Source organism: Seriola dumerili, unplaced genomic scaffold, assembly GCF_002260705.1.
Source record: "Seriola dumerili isolate Sdu_G_001 unplaced genomic scaffold, Sdu_1.0 BDQW01000242.1, whole genome shotgun sequence".
Taxonomy (NCBI): Eukaryota; Metazoa; Chordata; class Actinopteri; order Carangiformes; family Carangidae; genus Seriola; species Seriola dumerili.
The window spans coordinates 1,503,955-1,529,809 of NW_019174497.1; the positions used below are offsets into that span (position 1 = coordinate 1,503,955).

Here is a 25,855-nt window from a genome sequence, read left to right on the forward strand (position 1 = left end):
CTGATAGGCAGCAGCTTGTGGAACTGTGGGTTTCCGCATGGTGTGTGTTTAAATAAGTCTGCAAAGCCTTCCGTTACAGTGTGTGTAATCTGCTAAGCAGCGATGCTGTCCAGGTTTCACAGTGCAATCACTCAGTCAGTCCTCAGCTGAAGAGCTCTCTGCACTCTGCCTCTCTGCTCTGATTCTCCTGCATCCTCTCCCAGGGCCTCAGGACTTCATGGGGCAATGAGCACACACAGATTCAATGTTGTCAACAGAAAGATGATTTATTACTGCCACCATGGTCCTCTTTTTCGTGTGCAAAGTGGGACTGCTGTCTGAATTACAGTTAAATTTTTCCTTTACTTCATTTGTCAGCACAATTATTAGGTAGATGGGGTTTTTATGAGGAACTCTTCATAACCTAGTGTCGGCAGCCTGACTGGCCTGCAGACCACGCTCTATGGCAGGGTGTCACATCTGGGGATTGAAGGCTCTTCAGCTTCGGGAGGCCTGAAGAGGGATGCTCCCAGAGAGGGGGAGCTCCATCAGTGAGCTCATGGAAACCTGGTGACATTGCTGTGCATAAGAGAGCCAGTGTTTGAACAAAATGCTTTGAAGATAATGCAGTGGAAAAATAATGGAATGAGACGCCACTTGATGTCTATTGTTGTGACAGATATTAAAGGATCTGTGAGGAGGAAGAGGGTCATGCAACTCCACAAGGGAGTTTTATGAGCCTGATGTTTAGTGTAGAGTATCTCAGATAGGGTGTGGCTCTAATCCCCCTCAATGGAGGCATATAGGGGACACAGATACACATGGTTAACAAAATGCACACACACACACACACACACACACACACACACACACACACACACACACACACACACACACACTTAGAATTCATTAAAGAAACCCACTCTCACTCAAGAGCACACACACTCACTCCAGCTGTGTACAGCTGTTGGCACGGCGACTGGCTGGGTGAACATGTGGTTGACAGATGTATCAGTGCTGGAACCAACATGAACTCCAGCACGGAAGAATGAAACCTCACTGTACCGTCACCACATGATTGCACACACAGGGAGAAGATCAGTGGTAAATTAAGATTGCTGAATGTTTTTGAAATTTGAAATCACAAGATAATGTTAAGCAAGAGAAAAGGGTAGACTGTTTTGTTAGTAGAGTTTTTATTTTTTTAGGGGGTTGATGTTGGAGAAAAAGAGGCTAAGAGAGAGAGACAGATGCACATATAGGGAGAAGGAATGGTTTAAAACAGAGAAAAATTAAGATGGAATAAACAGATAAAGGCAGGGACCTGTGGAGCCAGAGAGGTTAGTGTTTGTACACTTTGTGACGGGGATGTCTAGTGGTTGGTGTGGTCAGAGCTGTGGCAGCGAGCAGACGGGATGACTGCACGCCTGCCTCTAAAGAGAGAATTCCCCTTGGCCTTCCGTGTCACCCTTCACTGCTTTTTATGGAAAATTCATAAAACCAGTGAATGTACATGTGCATGACCACACTACATGCAAATACACATGCTCTATCACTAGTCGTCTTCTTTCTCTGTCTTATGTGTTTTTCTTGTTTTGGTCTGTCATATGCACTAATGTAGACACCCTCGCACGAACACCCTCACAGACACCATGGTGTGGAGACGAAGAGAAGTGAGCATTTTATTGGCTTCCACGCTTTCTGAATAACAATGCACTTCACACTACATTTGTAATAAAAATGTGAAGGGACTGACTTTTTTACTGCGACGTCAGAACTTAACACCCACTCATTGTCGAATTAGCTGAAGTGTGATGGAGCAATTGGGGCAGCAATCAGGGCAGACTGAGGAGTACCGTATTTTTGGCTTCTGGGCTGAACTGCTGCTCCAGTTGCCCAAGGCTCATTCCTCCTCTGCCTAAAGGCAGGAGGTTCCCCACTAGCCACCGGGTGGCTAACCACAGACCTTTACGATGCTGTAATTGCTTTGCTATGTCTAGTGCAGAATCAGACAAACTGGAGCTAAAAACAATGTTATGTTTGGGAACCATGCCCACTTGAAGGAGGGAGAACACAGGAGTGTAAATTGACTGTGGTTTTTGTAAATGTGCCCATAAGGGGCCTGATAAACTAGTCTGGCCCAGGCACAGGTGCAACAATGATTCTGTTTCAAGGTGCCAGGCACGGGCAGGAAAGACTCAACATGTCATTTTGGGCTTTACATAGTCACAATATACAGTTAATGGACGGGGTAGAGTGTGTAAAGTGATTCATTTCATTCTATTGTGTAGTAGAGTTTGACAACCTAATTACTCATTAGACACCATAGCAGATGTTTTACAGTGAAACTTATAAACGCTACGTTTGCATGTGTTTGTGTGTAACTTGTGTGGAGGGGATGTCTATACACACTGCCAGAAAAGAAACATGAGTCTGGACTGACTCAGCTGCTGGAGATTTCCAACTGCTTCGTGTTTTTCCCTCCTTTGACTTTTATTCCATCAAGAGCTCTTTCTTTCCATTCCAGCCTCTTGGCTTTCTGAAAGGAACTCACACCACGTTGCAACTGCTGTCTACAAAGATTTTATGATGAAAAACAATGACTTATATACAACATCATAATTTTGATTTATTTGGTTTGGGTACACAAAAGAACAGTTTACTGTTGTATGTCGCACAGCAATGATGAGGTGATGTATTGGACCTCGCAGGCCAGAGCCTGGATGGAAAGAAACATGTCACATATGGTCAGATTTGTAATGCTCCTCTAATGGCAAAATGTTTCCCATCACATCATTATCCATTCAAACACAAAGACAGAAAATGTGTTCGTTCTAAGTGTCTTCAGCTAAGTTGTAATTATGATGATGAACAAAAGGCACTTAAAAGGAGGAGAGAGCTTTGAAAATAGACAGGAGAGGAAAATGGATAGGCAAAAATGCCAACATGGGGCTGACAAAGTGTTTGAGATTAAGGGAATGAATGTGAGTGGAGAGTGAGAGGAGAAAATTAGAGGAAGTGTGCATGAAAAATGGCAAATAGGGACCAATGAAAGGGAGACAGTATGCTGATATAAGGACAGGGAAGCAGAGAAAGAAGATGAGAGGATGGCGTTCCATCACTCCCTCTGACGGAGTGGCTGATTGGTGTTGCCGTGCCAATGCTGAGCTGCTGAGAAAGTGGTCATTGATGGATGGCTCGTTTGCAGGGTGATGTTTATTTTGTCATTAATTTGCATATTTGTATGTATTTGCGGTGCGGTTGGCTTCTGCTAGCAAGGATCAGTCCCCATCTCAATATGATGGATCTGGCCGTCTGACAAAATGGACAGCTTAGTGACAGGGACATCCAGCCGACACTCTGTCCCCATGACGGATGGGCTCATGCTAACACACAGCCAGATTAGAGATGAAATCCTGCTGCACCTTGACCTGTGGAGGAGGGGCTAGGAAGGTTGTGCAGCCAAAAGTGTAATCATGCCATACACACATTTAACAGGACTCGTGCCGAAAACGGAAACATATAGAAATACACAATAATGAATGGCCTTTCTTTCCTATTATGCGCAATTATACATTCAAATCCAGATATCCACACACTCATCCATCTCAAGGCTGAAGGTCGGCTGTCTGCGCCCTCTTGCCACCAAGCCAGATTGAATGTCAGCCAGAATGTCAGACTATGAGAGATGGCAGCTCATCATGTCAGTATTTACAGAGACACACTGCTTCCTACTGAACAAAGCCTTGTTTTGGAACCTCTGTGTTTTCTCAAACACAGTACTAACAGTCCCAGGAGAGCACAAGTGTGCTTCCGCATACCCCCTCCATCAATGGGATGAAGAAAAACCGAGGAGGAGATACTGTGTAGGGAGAGATGCAGCATAAAGAGGAATGATATAGAGAAAGGGTGGTGCAGGGAGGAGAAAAGGGGCAAGGGAAGAGGTTCCCATGGGGAGAGAAGCTGTCAGTCCCTAGGAGACTTCAAACGCACTACAGCCCTGTGATCAGCCTGCTCCCTGGCTCTCGGCTGACAGCTCCCTGACTGCGCCGCTTAGACTCCTTCATACACACACACACACATACACACAGATACACATATACACACTCATACACTCTTGCTTGCTACCATAAGAGCTCTCACACTCACTGACTTATCCACTCATACCACAACATATTCAAATTCCATTGACATACACACTCTCATGCTGATTCTCACACTTAGGATGTGCATCGGTGACACATTTGTGCTGACATCCCTCCTTACAATAACCTTGAACACTTCCAAAGTTCCCCTGTTGCAACTCTTGTCAAGGACACTGCTCAGTCCCAAACTGTTGCTCCTGAACTGTTGGCTGAACAGAGGCAAGGTGGTGTTTGTGATGGCGGTGATGTTAATAATGATGATGATGACTTATCTAAGCCATTACTCCTTTCCTGCTCAGGGCTGAGGCACCCAGAGACAGATCCCTCCCGATGATGAATTCATTAGTGCAGAAGATGAAATGAGTTGTCAGGGGCAGGGTTATGTATGCGAGGTGATTTGTGTTCTCTGCAGCACAGTGTTGGATCAGACTTGAGATCAGCTGGGTCGGCTTGCTGTAAATCTCCCATCTTTGCTGGCACAGGACTTCCCCACCCCTCTCGCCCACCCTGGGCTGAGCCTCTGTTCTGTCTCTCCCGTTGCCCAACATGTCCTCCCCCCACTGATCTCACACTGACTGGCGGCTGCTAACAGGTGGCTAAACATTTGGGTGCTCTCAGAGTCCAGAGGAATGCTTGGGTGATTATGCATCATAAGTCATGTAGCTTCTTTCCATGTGCACAGCCTCTTTAGAAGTGAAAAGCAACCCCACCTTCAAAGAATTCAAACAGAATACAGCACAATCCATTATTAATTTAAGACCCACATCAGACTCTGGTGCATTAGTGCTGACCATACGTAGCAACAGCATAGGTCTTGCCCTTTTGCCTCTCAGGTGCAGTAGACCTGCTGGAGCACTGCTGCTGGGAACTTACTGGTTCACTTAGTGTACACTAGCTCTCTTGGAAAACATAGTCCCTTCTTTGAACTCCCACAGCGTCACTAGGTGTGCTTACATTTGTATGTGTATGTAGTGTTCAGTATGCGCGTCTCTGTTCATGCATGTGTGCATCGATTTGTGTCTCTGAGTGAAGGTGTGCATGGGCGTGTGTGTTTCTATTTTCCTTTTGTGAGAGCACACAAAAATTCATATGCACATGCTGAGCGTGCTTTTTCCTTTTTTCACTGTATTTTTTGCATCCATATATATGGTAAAAAAAGGTCCAGGGTGACACAGAGAGCAGAAATAGGAGAGAGCTGGACTGACTGTGATAGAGATTTCAAAGTGGTGTGTGAGCTGTTGGGCAGTTTTATTTTTTATTTTTATTTATTTTTTTATCCTGCAGGAGAGAGCAGCAGGCGTAGGCTGTTTCTCCCATGTGTGGTCTCTCTTGAGCAGAGCAATGTTATTTTCTGCCATGCAGAGAGGTTGGTTACATGCCAGAGAGAACGGGAGAGGAGAGAGAAATAAAGATAGAATAAAGACAGAGAAAGCTTTGACTCAAAGACTGCTCAGTTTGACACATTTCTGTGAACACTAGTGGGTTTGCATCATTTCAACACAGAGGCAAGCTGACTTTGAAATTTATCTTTGTTGTGTTGTGATATAAAACTCCTTATACTCTATACCTCTGCATGCACCTTGCAAGTGTGTGGGCATCTGTGGGTTTGGTGTGCAAACTGAGAGAGAGTGATTTTACAAAGTCTTCTCCACAAGGTGCACGCCATCGAGGCTGCACTCTGAGGTCTATTCGTTTTTAAAGTTCCGCTACAGAGAGTATTAGAAACAGCGGAAGTGCTCTCTCCGACTCCGTGAGATGAGGATGCTTAGTGCTTGGTTCTTCTGGTCTCTCCCTGTAAGGCCCAACTGGATCTGGTCTTCTACCCTCTAAAAGCCTCAGAGAAGAATAGAAATGCTCCAATGCCTCGCCCATTTTCTTTTACATTATATACAATTTATCTGTGAGCAACTCACCCAGATCCAATCTGACCCATATTTTGGCAGCAAAAATAGTTGGTGACCTTCTCTGTGTTTCGCCCTCCTTACGAGAGCCAGGCTGTTGCCGTGATTAGTTCACTGCCTCCCAGCACTCCTCTGTCAGACCAGGCTCAGGTCCAGCCTCCTCCATAAACACATTTAGATACACACACATGCTGTATGTCCACATGCATGGAAATGCAGCACAGACGCCATGCCTTGCTTTCCCATGGCTTCCACTGGCTCCTCACCTGTCGCCCCAGGTCTCTGTCTCTCATACTCAACATGTGTGTGTGACAGAGCCTGCGAGACCGCGGCCTCACCAGTTTGTTTGTTTGCTGCATTGACGGGTGGGGAGCAGGGACGTGGGTGCAAGAAATTAGCACAAGTCAAATCAGATTAATTAATCCCCAGCTCAAACTATTAGCCGAGGAGTCGTGTTGAATTAAAAATCAAATTAGCCCTGGCGCCTGCCGGTAAAGCTGTGGTGTGTGCCTGCCAAGCTACAATGACACACACCCACAGAAGGCAGGCGCTCATGGGCTAGACTGACGGATGGACGCATGGGGATGGATGGATGGATGGATGGATGGAAGAAGTGGGTGCTCAAGGACTTGAGGGGTGGGGGAAGGGGAGTTTAGTGACTTTGCCACCCAGTGTGGTAAGCTTCTCCTGGGGCACGGAGCTGGCTGTCTTCCACTGGGTGCTGCTCAACAGGCCTCACACCACTAGCACTCAGCAGGCTTGGCTGTGTCGCTCCAATTAGGCCTTTAAGCAACACTTCACCCTGATGGTTTATATAACACACACACACACACACACACACACACACACACACACACACACACACACACACACACCGTGAGCCTCGGACTGAAACCAGTTTTAAACAGGCCCCTGTTTCTCTTTTTGACTCATAAAAACTTGAAGGGAAAGGGAAAGGGAAATTCAGTTTTTATAAATGGAATATAAAAAAATATATAAACATATATATACACTGCTCAAAAAAATTGAGGGAACACTTAAAACACACATCGGATCTTGATGAATGAATTATTCAAGTTGAAAATCTTTACTGATGTACATTGTATAAGTTGTTGAGAACCAATTGACGAAACAACACACACACACACACACACACACACACACACACACACACACACACACACACACACACACACACACACACATATATGTAATATATGTAAGTGTGTATTTCTTCCTATGAGTAATAATAACATTGTGATCACACAAATTAATTTCTGAATTCTGAGAACATGGGAACATCACTAAGAAGAAGTAAAACCTGGCAAGAAACATCAAATGTCTGATGATCAAACAGGTTTCAAACAACCCCCCTGTTCAGTCAAACTCATTTGGAAGAGAGGATGAAGTTGAAAGATAAAGTTATTACCCAAATATCCTTTTGTAAACATCCCTCACAGTTTGCAAACAATCATTTTTGACCTAGTTAGTTTTTCTATACCATGAGGAATTCTTTCAGGTGCGCTCATTTTTGGTTTTACTCCCAAATAAATTTTCTAAACTGTTGGTTTGTTTCCAACATCTCTGATCCTCTAACTGATCTTGTTTCTTTCAGACATGTATATATGCATTTGGGTATACTACATGTGTGCTTGCACATATGTGAGTGTGGCTTTGAGATGGATTGCAGGGCTGGTCAAAGAAGTAGAGGTCTCATCTATCATACAGGGTTGGGCTCCAAAACACACAACACTTGTTTGATTCAGAACAACATTCATTTCAATTATGACACATTAGTTCAGGGGGGTATATTCTGCTCCACGAGTGTTCCTATATTCCATTCATCATTCATGCTTGTATGGCCTATAGCTCTTGATCATTGAAAGAAAGCAGTACGCAGCCTCAAGCAATTACTATTATTTTCTTCATACTTTTAATTTTCAGTTATTGGTTTTGATAGATGCATAAGCAATTATTAAATTAGTAGTAAATTATTCTTCACATATGACCATATGCTGTTGTGTACAGTGCTTTCTCTCTTTCAGCTGGTTAGAGCCATACTGGCAGTTCCTTCATTGTGTGTGTGTGTGGGTGTGCGTGTGAGTGTGGCCTCGCCTTCAAGAGTTTATAGATGATGGATGATGGATGCTGTGAGATACAATGGAAGCCTAAATGAAAGAGCAATTCTTCTCCGAATGTATGCATATAGGCAAAAAGTGGTCAGGTTCTTAGAGCGAGGGCATGAATACATACATTTTATCTACACACATGGCTACACACTGTGAACCCATGGAAAAACATGATAACGTAAACACACACACATGCACAGTAAGTACGCTTGTGCATGTTCACCTACACACATATACCGCTCAGCAGACCTCCAGGTGTCCTTTACCGCCATTTAAACGCTCTTCCATTCAAGTGGCAAACCTCTCCCCCTCACTTTTTCCCACAGAGTCTCTTACCCCCTTTCCCCTGGCCACTGGCATCTTTCACCACCCATATTAACACACAGCTTCCTCCTGGCAACGCTGTGCCGGACCCCTGCCATCACCACAATGCTGCCAACCTGTCTCCATGGCAGTGTGATTGTCAGATGCTGAGATGGATGCCTATTTCAGCCAATGGCAGATCAGAGTCAGGTTGTCATGCGCCTTGAGACCCTGCAGTGGACCAGCTGAAGATGGTATTGGGAAGAAAGGGTGAATGCAACACAACGGGCGCACACAAACACACACACTCACGTAGCATGGGATTATTCAGCAGCACAAAGCGTATGGGGTCCCTACTCAGCCTGTCAGTACTGTTGTGATGTATCATTTATGTTGCCATTGTGTGGCCTTCTCCTGCAACATGTTGACAGAGGCATTATTCTGGCTTTTGACAGATTCCCATACATTCACAGGCTTTTAATAACACATGTTAATGCTCCAATAGGTTTATGACAGGTTTTGAAAATTACCACATGAAATATGAGCCTTTAATGGGCCTGCTCTCTAAATTATCTGGGGTGGTATACTTTGAATTTCTAAGTCTGAGCAAGTGGGAGAATGATCACTGCTTATAAGGCTATTATCTGTCTGTGTGTGCACATACATACACACATAACAAACATGCACACAACAGGCCCGGAAGACAAAAGATGTGCATTATAAACTTTAATATGTGCTTTTAAATGAGATCCACTTTTCTGTGTTTAATGAAAAAGTATATAGTGATTGGTGACGAATATAAATTCCCCAGACAAAAATCAAATAGCCTAATCTCCTTACAGCACATTACACTACTTCATAGCGCTTTCATTAACGCCCCAAGCAAACTGCTATGTACGCACACGGATTTTAATATTCTGTTTGTGGTTGCTTTTCTGTGTGTATGTGCAGACATACAGGGTCATGTACATTGTGTATTTATGGTTCTGTGTGCGTGCTCTCTAGCATTAAAGGCATACATGAATTAATTAATAACAATTGCTCCAGTGAAGGGAAAGCAGGACCAGTTTACTAGATTTACTGCTGGTAGAAAGGAAGCAACAAGCTCCCAGATTCCTCTTGCCTTTAGGGACTGAAGTGTATTTTCCTTCTGCCTTCCTGTCAGCAATTCCTTAGCGACAGAGAGAGGGAATCAGACATGTAGCTTCACTGACTTGAAATCATCTTAAAACCATTTATCAGGAACAGATACAGTCAGATCAAACACAGACAGGTCACTCAAACTAACAGTTTCCTGTTGCTCCAGAGCCAGACATTGCTGAAGGACAGTTGTCTGACTGCAATGACTGCAAATTCCAGGAGTTATTTGGTACTGACCAGATGTCAAATGGTGTGTATAAACTCTGAATGATTCTGGTAAATGTGCACATCAATTTGAATGGTGCCTCTCGAATCCTCACCACTCTGCCACAAAGCCTAGCTATCAGTTCTAATGCCAGTTAGACCGGCTCCTGCTGGTCCTACAGTGTGAAGTTGCTGCCAGGCTGAGCCACCGATTGCCCATCTGCTCCATCAGGGAGAATTCTCACTCCATGTATTTGACTTGTTTTGAGCTTGGCTGTGGAAAGCTCATTAGCGTTGCAAAGTGAGATATAAAGACGGATAAAAATGCACTGTCTAAGCAGAGAGAAGTTAAAGAGTACGCAGACAGATGTAAATTGAAGTGTTTACATATTTAAAAGAGAAAGACGAGACGGAAGGGAAGAAGTGGGGAGAAGTCTTTGTTACTGGAGACATGGGCGGACTGAATATGAATAAAGAAGTGGCAGTGAACTTCCCACTTCCTTTTTATGGGGCGCTTTAAAAATTCACTGCAATTACCAGCAGAGATTGATGTTGGGGTTACATTCCTACAACCAACATATGACCCTTAAAATTCAAACACACCCATTTCCTGTGTTTCTGTGAGATTGTGTGTGGCCATGCCCGAGAATGTATGTATAGGCATTTGTGTGTGTGTGTGTGTGTGTGTGTGTGTGTGTTGGTGGGGGGGGGGGGGGGGGGGGGAGGGGGGAGGGTCATATCTTTTATGAAACATGCTTTGCCCAGTCATACCGTGGGAGTTAGCAGGTCATCTTCCCTTGCCATTAATCACTGCCGACAGCTCATAAGTGCCCAATCTGCATGTGAAAGAACTGCGTGTGTTTGTGTGTGCAAGTGTGAGCGTGCATGCATTTGTATGTGTGCATTTGACTGTGGATGTGTGGTTGCCTCCAAGATCCCCCTGTGGCTGCTTATTGAATTAGAAGCGGCCTCCAGTGATACTTATCTAACATGCAGCATGAATGCATCACCTACAACTTAGGCCATTGTAAGCTCAGTAGGTGAGTTCTGCATGTGGCTGATTGTGTGATAAAGAGGCTAAATGTGGAGAACAAACAGCCACAGCTGATCAAGCGTTAAGTTTGCCATCACCCAATAACTGAGGCTTCAATACAACTGCATTAAGTGCTGTAATTACAATGAGAGAATTTGGGCGATCGAGAATGAGAAAAGATGAGATAAACAAAGCACAAAATAGTAGAAGAGAAGAAGACAAGCACATAAAGAAAAGTTAACATCCATCACACCTGTTAGTTACCAGAGATGTTGTAACAAAGAAGTCAGAGATCATCTGAGGAAACGGTGTTAGCAGTTTGTGTAACCCTAGCGTACAAGGACACAGGAAGGACTTATATACTTATATATTTTCATTTCACAATCACGAAACTGTCTTTCTGTTTCTCTGTTCATCTCCCTGGACGGAACCAGGAATGTCAGAGCTTTCTTTTTCTCTCTCTCCAGGTTCACTACAGCTTGTTGCTTTACTGGAACGTTTGGGATTTGGATCTCACTGAATAATAGTGATTTTTTTTCTCTCTCTCTCTCTCTCTCTCTCTCTCTCCACACCTTTTTGCGAAAGGGACTAGTTTCGTTATTTGCATTTTTACGCCTGAGTGTATTTTTCAAGTGGGAATAGAAATTCTGTGAGTGGTGTCGAGTCCCAGCGCTGCTGTGTCCTGGAGTGCATCAGTCTGCCTTTTCATCTTCACCCTAGCCAAACTGCTTTCTGTTTTTCTTTAGCCATACCATCAGTTCCTCCCTCTTCCTACCTCTCTCTCTCCATTGCTTTTCTCTCTATGACTGCCTGTTGCTATTTTCACATGATGTTATGTCCAATTTTTGTTTCAATTTGTTGAATTCTGTGTTTGTATTAACTTCACCACAGCAGCATGTGGGGCATTGGTTATGGTTGTATTACAAGAGTTTGTCATAACTGTTAATGAAAAACTACTCTAACACTGAAGTTGTTGATGGTGCTCTTCCCACCATTTGGGTGACAGGACTGTAAATGTAAATGAACGAGTGATTTGAATGAGGGATTCATTGTTTCTGTCCTTCTGTCCACACTGGCCCCAGCCCTTTACTCTCTCCTTCTGCTATCTCCTCTGTTCATTCTGCTGCTCAGCTCTGTCACCACTCTCCTCTCTGTCTGTTTGTCTTTGCAGCTTTCCAGATAGTGTTTTCATTGCCATGAGAGCTAAGCTTGTATTATGCACATCTGCAGGGATTCTCAAATTGCACCATGGCAATGTGGTGAGAAAGATTCATAGCACTTCTCCTTCTCTTCGTCTGCCGCAAAATTGGACAATTAGTGCCAAAACTGTTGTCTCGACTGCCTTGGTTGTGGCAGTAAATTTGTGGCACGTAACAGCAATGAAATTGTTCTGAAAATGGCAGTGTTTTCTGTCAGAGGGGATGTAAAAAAAACAAAAAAAACAAGGAAAGATGTATGGGTATGTCAATGCATGCTTCCCTGAATGCATCATAAGAAGCGGCACAGCACTATTTCTGCTATTCTGTATGTTGGCAGTAAAGATAGGGTGCTGAGGGGATCTTGCTCAAACAAACAACATAGCAATAACCCAAGACAGTAATGTGTGTTTATGTGTGTTTCCCGTGTGAGTGTTTATTTGTTTGCTTAGGAGTAAATCGCGGGCATTACACAGAGAGGTTGCAGCCGAGGTGATTGGAGAACAGCAGTACTATTAGTGGGTGATTACATCTCAGTCTGTTATTACACACCAGCAGCTCCTTGTATGGCCGCTTTGCTTGACACCTCGTAAATCTGACACATTAGGACCACATGATGCATGCACTTGCACATAATGTCACAATATGTTGTTGTCATGTGAAAACCTCTTAAATCACGTAGCTTTGATGATCTTTCAGTTTGAACGCCAATTAAAGAGTTTGATGTTTCTCTGCGTGATTAGAAAATTTACAACTGCTGGGTTGAAGAAAACCTTTGGAAATCCCACAGGGCAAAATAAATACATGTAAAAACAAGGTTGTTTTTCTTAGTTTTTCATCCGACAGCAATGATAACTAGGTTTGTTTGTACCATCGCACACATACACATCGACATAAATTCTGCACAACACTACAGATGAACGCACACACAAATACACACGCACACAGCTGGCAGAGTCAGACAGACACATTTATGGTGCTGTCGACATTGTGTGTATTTATGGATGCAATCTGTGAAGTCAAATTTATTACTGTCAGAAATGAGAGGAATTATTTCTCTTTAAATAATTAGTTTTGAACCACACACACAGACACAGACGCACACATACACATACACAATCTTTGCATATAGATTTGCACATCGATCCAGGGGATGTTAAAGCTCAGATGTTATTAATCATTGCTGATTATGTTTTCAGTGATGTGAGTTATGATTGAGGAGAGGAAAGGAGTCGAGAGGAGAGGAGAGGGTTGTGTTTGAAGGTTGTATAGAGCAGAGGCCAGCCAACAGAGCGCTGCTGCTCAGAGCACATCTTCATACACAGATGGGACATCACATACATTTTTAAACTGGCTGAATGTGTTTGCTCTGTGTGCACTGGACCACAATGTTGACTTGGTGTTGCAGAATTATGACAAATGCCCAGATTATCTGTCTGGGAGATGTGTCTGTGCAAATGCATACTCCAGTTAGAATAGTTACTGCACAGTTTGGACGCCTCTCCTGAGTCACAACAAAGCCATTTAGTTACGGTAAATTATTAAACTGTTCTGTATGTCTGCACAGTGATTGATGAGGCCGGCGGCATCCTGCCCTTGCCCTCTGTGATATGAAGGAAAGATTGTGTGACATGATGTCATTCCATCAGTGCAATCATAGCCGGACCCAGATCCTCATTATGTAGTGTCAGCTCACAGGGAGGGAGAAAAGGAGGAGGGGGTCCAGAAAAAAAATGAATGATGAAAGGAGAGAAGTGGAGAGGAAAAAAGAGCAAAGGGGAGAAGGTGGGTAAGAAGTGAGTGTGAGGCAGGAAGCAATGAAAGAAGAAAAAGAAAACTGCAGGTTGCCAGTGGATGGAAAAATTAATAGTACAATGGCATGAGATCAAACAAGTGAGGAAAGAAGTAAAAAGCTAACGGAAAGAAGGGAGGATGGGGTAAGGCGGATATGTATGTTCAACAGTCCAGACATCGGTAAAAGTCAATGCGGTGCCTTGTTTTCAGTATCAATAGCTCCTTACATCGCACAGGTCCTTGTGACTCTCTTACTTTCAGACTTTTAATTGTACACCAGTCGATAGGTTTGACTTTGCTGCAAATCATCTCGCACAGCACACCATTTTTTATTTTTATGTGTTTCTACTTGTCTTCTTTCATTTCAGTACTACATAAAATCAACCTGAACAGACTTGCTTGAGATAGTTTTGGTAATCCATCACAGTTTGGTGAAAGTAAGTCTATGAGTGTGCAGCAGTCTGTGTATTAATTTTTAAAGCCTGTTAGGGCTGTTAGGGAAACTAGTGAGAGCTGGCTACCAGAAAACAATTTTTTAACCCCAGAAGCCATAAATTAAACATGATCCCTTACACCCCATCTGTCTCTTAGTTATTGTTTGTCTTTGGTTGTAGTTTTCTGACGTGGCAGCTTGTGAAGACAAAGTTGTAGGGAGGCCCATGAACACACACCACTGCCAGACCATAAAAATCATGATCTTATAAATGGGCTTACCACACAATGATAATGTAACTTACAAATCTAAAAGGAAACATAACAGACTGTGACAAATTAGAGTAACCCGTTTAAAGCCATTTTCATGTGTTTGCAAGTGCATGCATGATTTTAATACCGTACTAAAATAAATGGAAACCAGCTGCCACCTGTAAGGTGAGGAAAACATTCAAAAATCTGAAAACCCATTGTAGGCTTTAGTAAAATGTTTGGCAAATGACAGAAAACAGAGCAAATGTTGGTGACGCTCATTCACTTTCTCCATCCCTCCAATTGTTTTGTCTTTTTGGTGTCTCACTTATTCTCTCCTCTCTCCTCCAGGTGTGATGCCAGAGCGTCAGTTCGGTGGTACCCAGTTCGTTTGCAGTGTGGTCGCTTCCCACGTTAGCCACCAGCCCTCCACCAGCTTCAGCTTTGTGTGGATCGCTCCACCACCTGGCACTGGCTGCGTCAACTTCCTGTAAGTCACGCATGTGAAGAGAAGAAAGGGTCTAAGAGAGAATAAGACAGACAAATTGCAAATGAATAGCCTCGTGACACAGACTAGGACCTTTACAGCTGCCACACATCTAACCCTGACATGGAAGTCGTAAACTCTAACAATAATATCCGTTAATGTTGTGTGGCCGCGTATTGACCCATTGAGCCTGAGAGATCAGCTCACATCATGGGCGGTGTTTTCTTTGTTGGAGCCGCAGACAGGATGTTAAAAGGCTATCCTGTCAGAGAAAGCATGCAAGATGGCTGGAAAGAGGTTAAACCGGGGACAGAGTTAACGTGCGTGTTTATATCCTAATTACTTTGCCTGACATGGCCTGTGCAGTAGCAGGTGTGAATGTCTGTGTGTGTGTTTCCCCTGCTGAGAATTAACGGGAATATCCCCACCCTCTCAATCAATGGGCTCAGTCCCTCTTCTCATTGGAAAAAGTGTTGGTCAGATCCACCCATCCCCCAAGGATGGGTGTGATGCACACACACACACACTTTTTGCAACAGAAAAAAGTCATGTGAGATAGTTATTCTATTATTTTACTATTTATTATTACTATTTTCTTCTATTATTTTAGATAAAGTCCAGCAGCTTTCCACTCTCACTAGAATAAATGCTTTCTAATAGCGGTGATATTGTGATTTTTAGCCCATTTCAACACACTCAGGGGAGGTAACCAGTTGACATTGGACAGGTGATTTAGCTTTCATGTCTCTATATGTAAATGTTACTTACTGTATTTCTCTGAACCCCTGGCCCAAGAGGAAATGACTCTAGATGTGTACATTTGAGAACAGCCTTGATCTTTCCTTTTCCCTCATTTTGTTCCCTCCTTCCTCTGGTTTATCTTGCTCTTCATCATTTTCTCCATCTCTATCTGTTGGAAACACCCTCTAACTCTCTTTCCCTCTAGTTCTTTTGGCTGGTGATTTACAGCCTCATGCTGATAATCAGTCAAAATGCAATTAGCAGCTGTTGCGGGAGAAGTGTAGAGGAAAAGGGAGTATTCAGATAACTCTGCCCCATGCAAAGTCACAGCAGCACAGCACCACATTACAAAGATCTTTAAGGAATTCACTCACAAATATTACGAAATTTATAAATTTGACAAGGCAATTCTCAGACTTTTATATCCAGAACAGCCCAGTATATTTTTAAATGAAATCCAAAGTTGAAAACATTATTATTGGCTGATTTTAATGGTTGGATAGTCAAATCAAACTGCAGACTAATCCCTTTTTTTCTTTTTTATCACTAGTCATCCTCTTTCAAAACTTGAAAGACACAGCAAATTGAACATCAGTGTTTCATAAAAGCCACAACTAAATTAAACACTTTGGCAGTATTTGCAAAAATCCCTCAGTGAATTCCTGGAGGGACTCGATAGACTATCAGACAGAGACTTTTATGGACAGACTGGCAGACAAGGATTCAGCTTGGGAATTTGCTGAAGTGGGGCTGCCATTTAGACAATATCCACAGAACCAAACAGATTTACTGGCTTTTTTGTCTGCCAGCAAACACATTTACTGTTGAGCGTGTGTCAGCTTACTAGGACTGTGTATTTGTGTGTGTGTCAGTGCATGAGCTGTGTGTTTGTGTGTGTGTCAGTGCATGAGCTGTGTGTTTGCGTGTGAGTGTAAACCACAGAGCAGCAGTGTGCCAATGCTGATGACAGTGGGGCTGGCAGGGGGCCACGACTATATGACAATAGGGACCCCTGCGGCTGACCTTATCAATGTCAGCCAGTCACACTCCAGCTGGCTAGAGACTGCTCCTCACACACACACACACACGCACACACACACACGCACACACACACACACACACACACACACACACACACACACACACTCTTACTGCACCCCGTTACAGTTCACAGCTTCCATCTCCACCAGTATATCCTCGTCTCCACAACTGCCCTCTCTGGGTTCCGTGGGGGAATTCGGCAGGCGAGGCCCTCTTGTCCAAAACCAGGGCCACCTTGGGTGCCACATCGATTTTTCCAGGAGTGGATTGTCAGTGTTGTTACTCTTGAGGGCAAGATTAGATCAGAAAAGTCTGCATCTTGGTTTATATGAATGGACTCTTCCCCAGAAATGCAGTTTTGTAACAAATGCTACAGTCAGTTTAAAAGTCAACCAAGGTAATAAAAATATAGTGCTAAGGATGTCACAGAGAAGACATTTGTCTGACTCTGGACAGTACAAACTGTAAATAATGCAATGTCCTGCCCTTGCACACAGCACTCCTGCCCTGATGGATACAAGGAGCATTTTCCACAAGCGCTGTCCATGAGTGTTTAAATTAAAGCCACAGACGTCCTACGTCCTTCACAGGGCTGGAGCCGGTCCGACACTGCATTAATATGGGGCCTATGAGCAGTTTTATGGGCGATATTGTGGGAGTGTTCCTGGTAACAGATCACTAGCCGGAGTGTGATAGAGTGCAGTGACGTGGGGATCCAGAAGAACTCATTTTCTGGGTGGCTGTAAATTGCCACCTAAAGAGAAGTGGAGGCCTTGGAGGAGCAGAGGGGAGGAGAGGAGGCAGAGGAGGTGCAGGAGGTGGAGGAGTGGGGAGCATACACATACATCTATAAGAGCAGCAACAGTTTTTATAACTGCTATTTGATAAGTCAGTCCTTTATCAAGCAAAAATGCAAGAATAATAACAACTTTTCTGTTTTATATCAGTGTAAATTGAACATATATGTGTTTTGGGCTGTTGTCAAAAACCAAGTAATTTGAAGCTGTTGCATTGGTCTCTTGGAAACAACTTCTTTATGTCATGACTGAACAACAATTTGTAATAAAAATTCTATAGTTTAAAAAGTAACCATCAGTTGTTACCTTAATAGGATACACTCAGCATATCTATAATGTAGGCAAAGAGAAAACCCTGTCTTACACAAAATACAAACCAACTCACGCTTTAATGATTGCATAAAACACAGTTGTGCCTCACTTTTTATTCTTCTTGCACAGACATGACAGTCCACAACACCACACAATGTACTGAATGCTTTGCTGCACTTAGCAGAGGTGAGAATGGTTAATAGCTTCCTCTGGTGAATGCAAAGATGCACTGGTGTGTCTGTTCCTTTCTTTGCCTTTATTCTGCTTCACTTACAGCCTCAAGGCAGTCGGTGCATTGTGTGTGTGTGTGTCTGTGTATGTGTGTGTGTGTGTGTATGTGTGTGTGTGTGTGTGTGTGTGTGTGTCTGTGTGTGTCTGTGTGCGCGTCTGTGCAGTGTGTGTATGTGCGTGTGAGTATGGGGTTTTATATTTAACTACAGCTAACTTCAGAGAAAAATAATATTCAAACAACTTTAGCATAACTCTTGCTTCAGTATGGGTGCTGTATTGGTGCTTTATGCACCCATGCAGCCCTGAATGAACATATCCTTGTGTGTTGGTATGTGTGTGTGTGTGTGTGTGTGTGTGTATGTGTGTGTGTGTGTGCGTGTGTGTGTGTGTGTGTGTGTGTGTGTGTGTGTGTGTGTGGGATGTGTTTTTGAGCTGTAGTGTTTTGTACTGGCTCCCTGTGGGACTCAGACAGCTGCTGGGTTGGAGATTGCTTTAATTACTGGATGTGAGCCCCCCCCCCCTTTCCAAAGTGTTCCCCTGTGGAGACGGGTGCCTGCAGACCTAATGGCACACTGTTCCTGTATGTCATGGCATGCTGTGTATGTGTGTGTTTATATATGTTTATATATATATATGTATGTGTGTATATACATACAGTATATATATATATGCATTTGTTTGCCCATGTATCTGTTCTCTCTACGCATCTCTGCTACCTGTGGTTTCTCTGTGGAGTCCCAGACAGATTGAAGCCACTTGTTGGAGCAATTAGTGGGAGAAATAGAAATGGAGTGAGGAAGGGCAGGTGGGCGCTCAAATACTCCCTTGTCTTGTTAGCTGTAATTGAAAAGCAATGGTTCCTGTGCTGTAATTATGCCGGGTGTTGTTGAGTTGTTGATACTGCCATCTGCCTTGAGGAGGCAGGTCTGTGTGAGCATGAAGTTTGTGAAACACACACTTCTGTACTGTATAGCACATATGTGGTGGACTTCACCGCAGTCCACTGCTGCATGTGAAAACAGTGTGGTCTTTGTAGAAAGGGCATAGCTCTCAAAAGATGTAGCAGGTAGCAATTATTGTAGACTTAGCTGTAATGCAGATGTGCTCCTGCTTTTAGGTGTGCTGCTAAAAAGAGCCCACCGACTAGAGATCATTCAGGGCGCTGAAAACAGTGAATATTTATACCCTCACAGAAGCGTCTGGGGCAGATGTCCTTTTTAGAAACATGGCATTTCAATCACAGAATAAAGTGATCAATTAAAATTTGGATTGGACTTTCCATTTTATGATCCTGACAAGGAGAATGATAGACAGCTTGTTGTATTAATCAGAGGTCAAAGGTCAGAGTTCAAACATCAGGCTGACAGATGACCTATCTCACCCAGCTCCTAGTTTCTCCTGGTATTAGTCTTCTGCATTGATTTGCTGTTATTCAAGTCAATCTCGGAGTCTGCCTCAACATAAAATCACTGGTTAATGAGCTCCCCTCATCATTAAAGCTCCATACTGGCCTCTGGCTGTGTGACTGATTCACCGTAGACATTGAGCAAGGGAACATGAATGATTGGTTCAAGGCAATCACATTTTTGGCATTGTAGATATAGAAATATGGGGGAGTAATGCGAAAGATGACAGAGCACATAAATCCCATCCACTTTTTTGCTCCACAATCTGACCAGAGCTGCAAATCTGACACAGTCCATCCATATAATTCCAATTTTCATATATCACACATTCACATAGGACAGCAACTCCTATATCTCTCATATTCATGTGCTTAACCTTTCCTAAACTTTCAAAATGTGTCACTTTTTTCAGAATTTAACAGTAAATCGTCACCTTTAAGAGGCAAACCCGTTCCTGCGCTCCTCAACGGATCACAACCCAGGCTCCTGTTGCCGTTTATCCTAAAGGTCTCTGCATCCATGATAGTGTCTTATTTCCCATGGGACAGTCCATGACCTCTGTAATTAGATACATACACCTGTGTACACAGAGACACACCAGCGCACACAGACACATGCATAGTACACATCAGTGCTCTGATCAATACTGCCATAAATTGTCCGCATCACATATGTGCTGCACCAGAGTCACAGTCTCATCAGGAGGTTGCCGTCCCACCTGCTGAGACGGTGACCTCCCTATCAATTCTAGATGAAATAGAGCATGGAGATTGAAAAAGAAAAGCATTTCATTTTAAATGCAGCAAAATGAACCATGCTCAAGGGACAGGGGGTCTGCTCCAGATGTATTTTGTGTGAAATGATTGCTCGACATTTTGCGCTGTCTGTTCCCCTCAAATGCGCTCCGTTGTGACTGACAAGATAAATAACAGACATGACTTGTTGCAGGGATTTATCTGTCTGTTGTTTGCTCTGGGTAAATACATTAGATTCTTCCCTTTCTCCCCCTCTTGTCCTAATCTGACCCTTGCTGACAAATTGAGGAAGGCAGACAAAGGTTTTTAAAAAAGGCTGATTTTGTCAAATATCCAGTTTTTCATGCGGCTTTTTTCGCGACTGAAAGAAATCACTTCTTACCTGCCCGAGCCTGAAAATAAGCAGCTTTTTCTTTTTTCACTTCTTCCTTACATATTTACTCCTAACAACTGTTGTTTTCCTAATCCCCCTAATTATTACTCACTAACAGTAGTCAAGGTCAATTGCTCTTCTCCTGGCTGTATACTGAGCAATAACTGTGCTTCTTCTGGCTGTATTCGGAGCCGTAACTCTCTATGACCCTGTGCTAACAAGCAGGTAATTTGCCAAACAACTCCCAAATCCCTCCTCTGTGGAGCTTCATTAAATTTGCATGTTCTCCAGGAGCCTTTTTCAATTAATTAATTTAGGGGCAGAGGGAGGGGGGAGGGAGTAATGTGATTTCACAAAGCCAGTCACACCTTCTCAGGTCCTGATGGGTATGAAAATGTCAAAGCTGGGATGAAATCAAGAAAACCTACTTTACATTTCATCCAAGCTCCTGAACAGTGATCTTCTGGAGAGAACTGAATGTGTGCTCAGCCTCTCTCCTTGTCCTGTCTTTACTTCTCCATCTCTCTGCCTCTCCATTCTTATACTCGTTGTCCCTGATTGCGATGCCATAACCACAGCTGGTCCTCACCGTGGAAGATAAATCAACCAATTAGGGTGTATTATTTTAAGGGCTTGGTCCAAATGCACCAAATCAGTGCTGGCGACTGGAACTGCACCCCACTGAAACTCCTCATATTAATCATGATTACCAACAGGCCTAGTGAGCTGGGAGAGAAAATGAGCTTTTAATTGGGATTTGAGGAGAATGGGAAGGGAGTGTCGTCTAACGAGGGAAGAAGAGCGAGGCAATGTGTGTGTCCTCTGCCCTCAGATGTAATAGTTTGTGTGGGGAGAGAAAATCATTTTTTTCTGGCCTTTTGTAAAAAAAAAAAACTCTTACAAAAGTTTGTTTGTGTGGTCAGTATTCAGTGCATATTCCTGTCTTTAAGATTGCAGTAGCTATGTTTAACTGCATGTATATGGCTTTAGGGTAAATCAGCTGTCAGGGTTCCCCACTGTGTGTGTGTGTGTGTGTGTGTGTGTGTGTGCAAGTGTGTGTGAGGTTAGCAGGGAGCTGTCAAGCTGGCTCCTGGGGGATACTTATGGCCAACAGCAACATGTAATCTAACATGGAAGACATGCTTGGTAATTACCCACTCCGGGCCCTTTTGGGAGCTCTTTGAGTGACAGCCTGTCCATCTGCATACATGTTAAAGCTCATATATGGCTCGGAGTGTGTGTGTGTGTGTGTGTGTGTGTGTGTGTGTGTGTGTGTGTGTGTGTGTGTGTGTGTGTGTGTGTGTGTGTGTGTGTGTGTGTGTGTGTGTGTGTGTGGATCCCTGCCTTTTCTTGTATGCCTCGCTATTTGACAGCAGATTGTGGACTTTGAAGACAAGGCCATCTAACCCCCATCTCTATTTCCTCTGACCAAATCCCAACTCTCCCCTCCCCCCAATTCATCCATCTCTCTCTCTCAATCCCCCTCTTTTTCTCCATCTTCCTCAATCCTTCTCTCTTCCCCATCTCTCAGATTTGCACCCCAGACTAATGAGAGGGGAGAGGATGACACAAGATGAATGATCCCTCGTTTGAATCAGAGGAGAGAGAAAGGAGGAAAAAAAAAAAACACCAACACATTTAGGTCCTTAATTGCTTTTTCCCCCCCAAAGAAAGTCAAATTAACATTTAGATGTTCAATAAATGTTTTGTGTGTATCCACGCTGTTCTGGGTGCACGCGCGTGTGTGTGTGTGCGTGGCTCCCAGAGTGGAGATGGTAATGAGAGACACACGCTGAGGAGCCGCTGGAGTGTGACGGCAGGACAGACGCTGGCGTCGCGCTGCGCCGATCACACACTCTCCAGCTCAGACTAAATGCCCTCTCCTGGCTACTGTTTTAATGACATACACGTTATTAAGTCGCACACAATCAGACCACTCACTCATATACACAATTTCAAGGGAATAGCACTGAATTTCCCTCTGAATTTATCTCATCTGACATTTGTTTTGCCTTTGTATTTATTGAAGGTGAAGAAAACAACATCATTAGAAACAGACAAATACTTGTCTGGAATTTTCAAAGACACCTCTGTGTAATTTACTCAAGTACTTTATTTATGTCCTATTTTGAGGCTTGTACTTGAGTTTTCCCATTTTATGTTATTTCATACTTCTACTCCATTACATTTCAGAGGCAAATATTGAACTCTTTACCCAACTACATTTATTGGACATTTGCTTTGCAGATTAATTAAGATTTTACCAACAAAATATATTATCAGTTTATAAAATATGGCGCATTGTTTCAGATTAAAGTAGTCAACAGTCTATAAAATAGTTAAAACTAGCTACACCTCAATGAGTTACATTAAAATGCTTCCTGCATATTAATGCATCAGTAGAAATAATGAAAAAATATAATATACAGTATGATATGATATACCTTTGACTCTGGCCATTCTGCTGTATGATAAGTACTTTTACTTTCGATACTTTTCACGTTGTGTTGATGTAAAAAGCTCTTTCCTCCAACTCAACTTCCTGGATTATATTTCACTGTCTCACCGGTCCATGAAACAATGCACCCCCACCAACACACCCCCCCCCCAACCTATGTCTGTGTGGATGCAGCATGCTTCCACTACTGTCGGCTTTTCAGGACTTTTTTCATTACCTGTCTTGACAGAGGGTTGCTTTCACAGATGTGTGCGTGTGTGTGTTCAGTGTGTGTATAAGATGTGTGTGAGGTCAAATTTGCTACTTGATAGAGCCCCCTGTCCCCCGTCACTTAACAGAATCTGTTTAGTGAACTTGACTTGAGACTGTGTTTGGTAAATATTTAACGGCCTTGTTCCTACATCCCCACCCGCTGTTCGTTACGCACCATCTTTTATTCATAAATACCAAACTCAAATTAGTTTTCGCCCAATTCTGAAATATGAGTGTAATTATGTATGTTTTCTCCTCAGCTCTGCACATGCACTGGAGCTATTTACTAATTAATGAGGGGCCTATTCATTATTCATGAGCTGAGATGAACGTGTAAATGCCTTGGCACCCATAAAAAGGCCTGAGTCTGCATGGTGGGCCAGAGTAGAGCAGAGTTTGGGAGGTGCAAGGCAAAATCCACATGGGGTGGCAGAGAACGAAAGAGACATGAAGAAGCAGGAGAAGGAGAGAGAGTGTAAAATGGATGTGGGGCTCACTGACTCAGATACCTACTATATTCTGTCCATCCCATAAAGCTTTGCTTATTTTTAATCCTCCTCTCAGTCTGTGTAATGTACAGTGTGTTGACCGGGTGTGGCTCAGCACACTGTCTGGATGTTTCCCATTGAAGTTGACATAGAGTGAAGTTGAAATCACAGTGAGGTTATCCAGAGCTCTATTTGTTTCACTTAGATAATAGAAATGTTGTGTCATGTCTTTGGATCCTGGGAATACCCTGAACACTGAGACAACAGTGTAAGGAACCCAAGTGTGTCCTTACATGGCAGAGACCTCTTATTTCCACAAGTGCCCCTTGAAGGGACTTTCTCACTGTATGTGGGTGGCACACATAGTTTGCCATAGCTGTGTCAGTGTGTGTTTCAGTCTGAGTTCGCTCAGATTTGCAAGCCACTGATGATATGATATCAAAGCCAAATTACAACATTAAATTGTTGTCTGAGTGCCAGACAGATGAGACAAGACTCCAACTGCTCTACTCTCCTTGATCGACACACAGTAATACTTCAAGCAGTCAATGAGGAAACACGTCATGGCTGTGATATTTATCCTCTTTATGTTTTTGACCTAAGTCCCACTCCAAACGTTTTCCCTCTGTGTATTCTGTGGGGAAAACGCTGATTATACTGGAGGAGTGGTGCGATACAGCTTTTACGATCCAACTAAAAGTGTTGTGCCATCTTCTCTTGCCACCTTCGTAGGCCCACTACTATACAGACCATTTTGCTGCTGCCACTAACTGGAATGAGCTACAAAGGGCTCTAAAACTTTACAATTTTTTTCCAATAACTCATTTCAAGGACTCTCTGAAAATTGCAGCCTCCAAACACAGTAATCTTTCCACCTCAGTCTCTGTCCTGTTTCTTTTATTTTTCACTCTTTATTCTACTATTATCCTCTGTTTTTACATGAACATTATAACAGCAACTGTTTTATTTTAGTTTTTATGCTTATTGTCACTATGTGTTGTAGCAGCAGTGTTATTATTGTTGTTGGTATTGTTGGAAGAGATGACATTCCTGTACTCAAGCAGCTTCTTTCAATATGTGTATTTCCCACTATCATTATGATATTGCAAATGAGAGTGGATCTCTTTCTGCATGGCTCCAGCACAGTAGCGCAAGTCTCAGTATCTGTGTAAAAGATCCCACTGCACTCCGAGCCATTTCACCCTCTTAGATTTTTAAACATCTCTCCGTTTTCAAATGAATAATGCATTTCGTGGCCACCGGAAGGAATTCATATTACATTCTATACATACACGGTAGCACGCAACATACAGTTACATTCACACTGGCATGCACGAATGCAGTATGGTACAGCAGGGAACTGATGATACTGGAAGATATATGATAACCCACAGTATTTTATACTGTATGAGCACAAACGTTTTGTTATGTCATTGATACAGTAACGTGAATGAGGAAATATCCCTGTCAGTATGTGGATAATAACATTACAATTATCCTTTTAGTCAGAGAAAATGCAGTCATAGAAACAAGCCCTCCAACTTTGCTCACCAGGTAAGATGATAAGCCAGTGCATGTGTAGTCAGCTTAGCTCACTGTTACTTTCTGTTTTGTCATGTCTGTCATTCACATGTAAATATTATTCTATCCACATAGTCTCTGAGAGGCTAGTTTATTAAAATTCCCATTTTGACAGGGCTCTGAGGGTATTCCTTTTTGTTTTCACCCCAAAGTCACATCATAATGAACCTCAGAAAATGTCCTCATTCATGTAGGATGCTAGAGCACATTTTGGTTTAGTGGGAAATGATGCCATGCTGTATTAATGTTCATATATTAAGGACAGGCTAGTTAACTTTCCTAGTAGTGTTGATTGTGTTAATGCTCTTTCTCTCTTTGTCTTTCTCTCCTGATTTCTCTCTTTCTTTCTCTCAGTGCCACAGCAACACATCGAGGACAGATTATTTTCAAGGATGCTCTGGCCCAGCAGCTCTGTGAGCAAGGAG

The 25,855-nt window shown here is 43.1% G+C and overlaps 1 protein-coding gene across 1 annotated transcript in view; it reads left to right on the forward strand.

Annotated features, from left to right (window-relative positions):
- The window catches only part of reln (reelin), a 92,243-nt gene that overhangs the window by 21,163 nt on the left and 45,225 nt on the right, over nucleotides 1-25,855 (forward strand). The window contains exons 3-4 of the mRNA XM_022756229.1: nucleotides 14,860-14,998; nucleotides 25,785-25,855. Coding sequence (XP_022611950.1) covers nucleotides 14,860-14,998; nucleotides 25,785-25,855 — 210 coding nt within the window. The remainder of the gene's footprint in view (nucleotides 1-14,859; nucleotides 14,999-25,784) is intronic.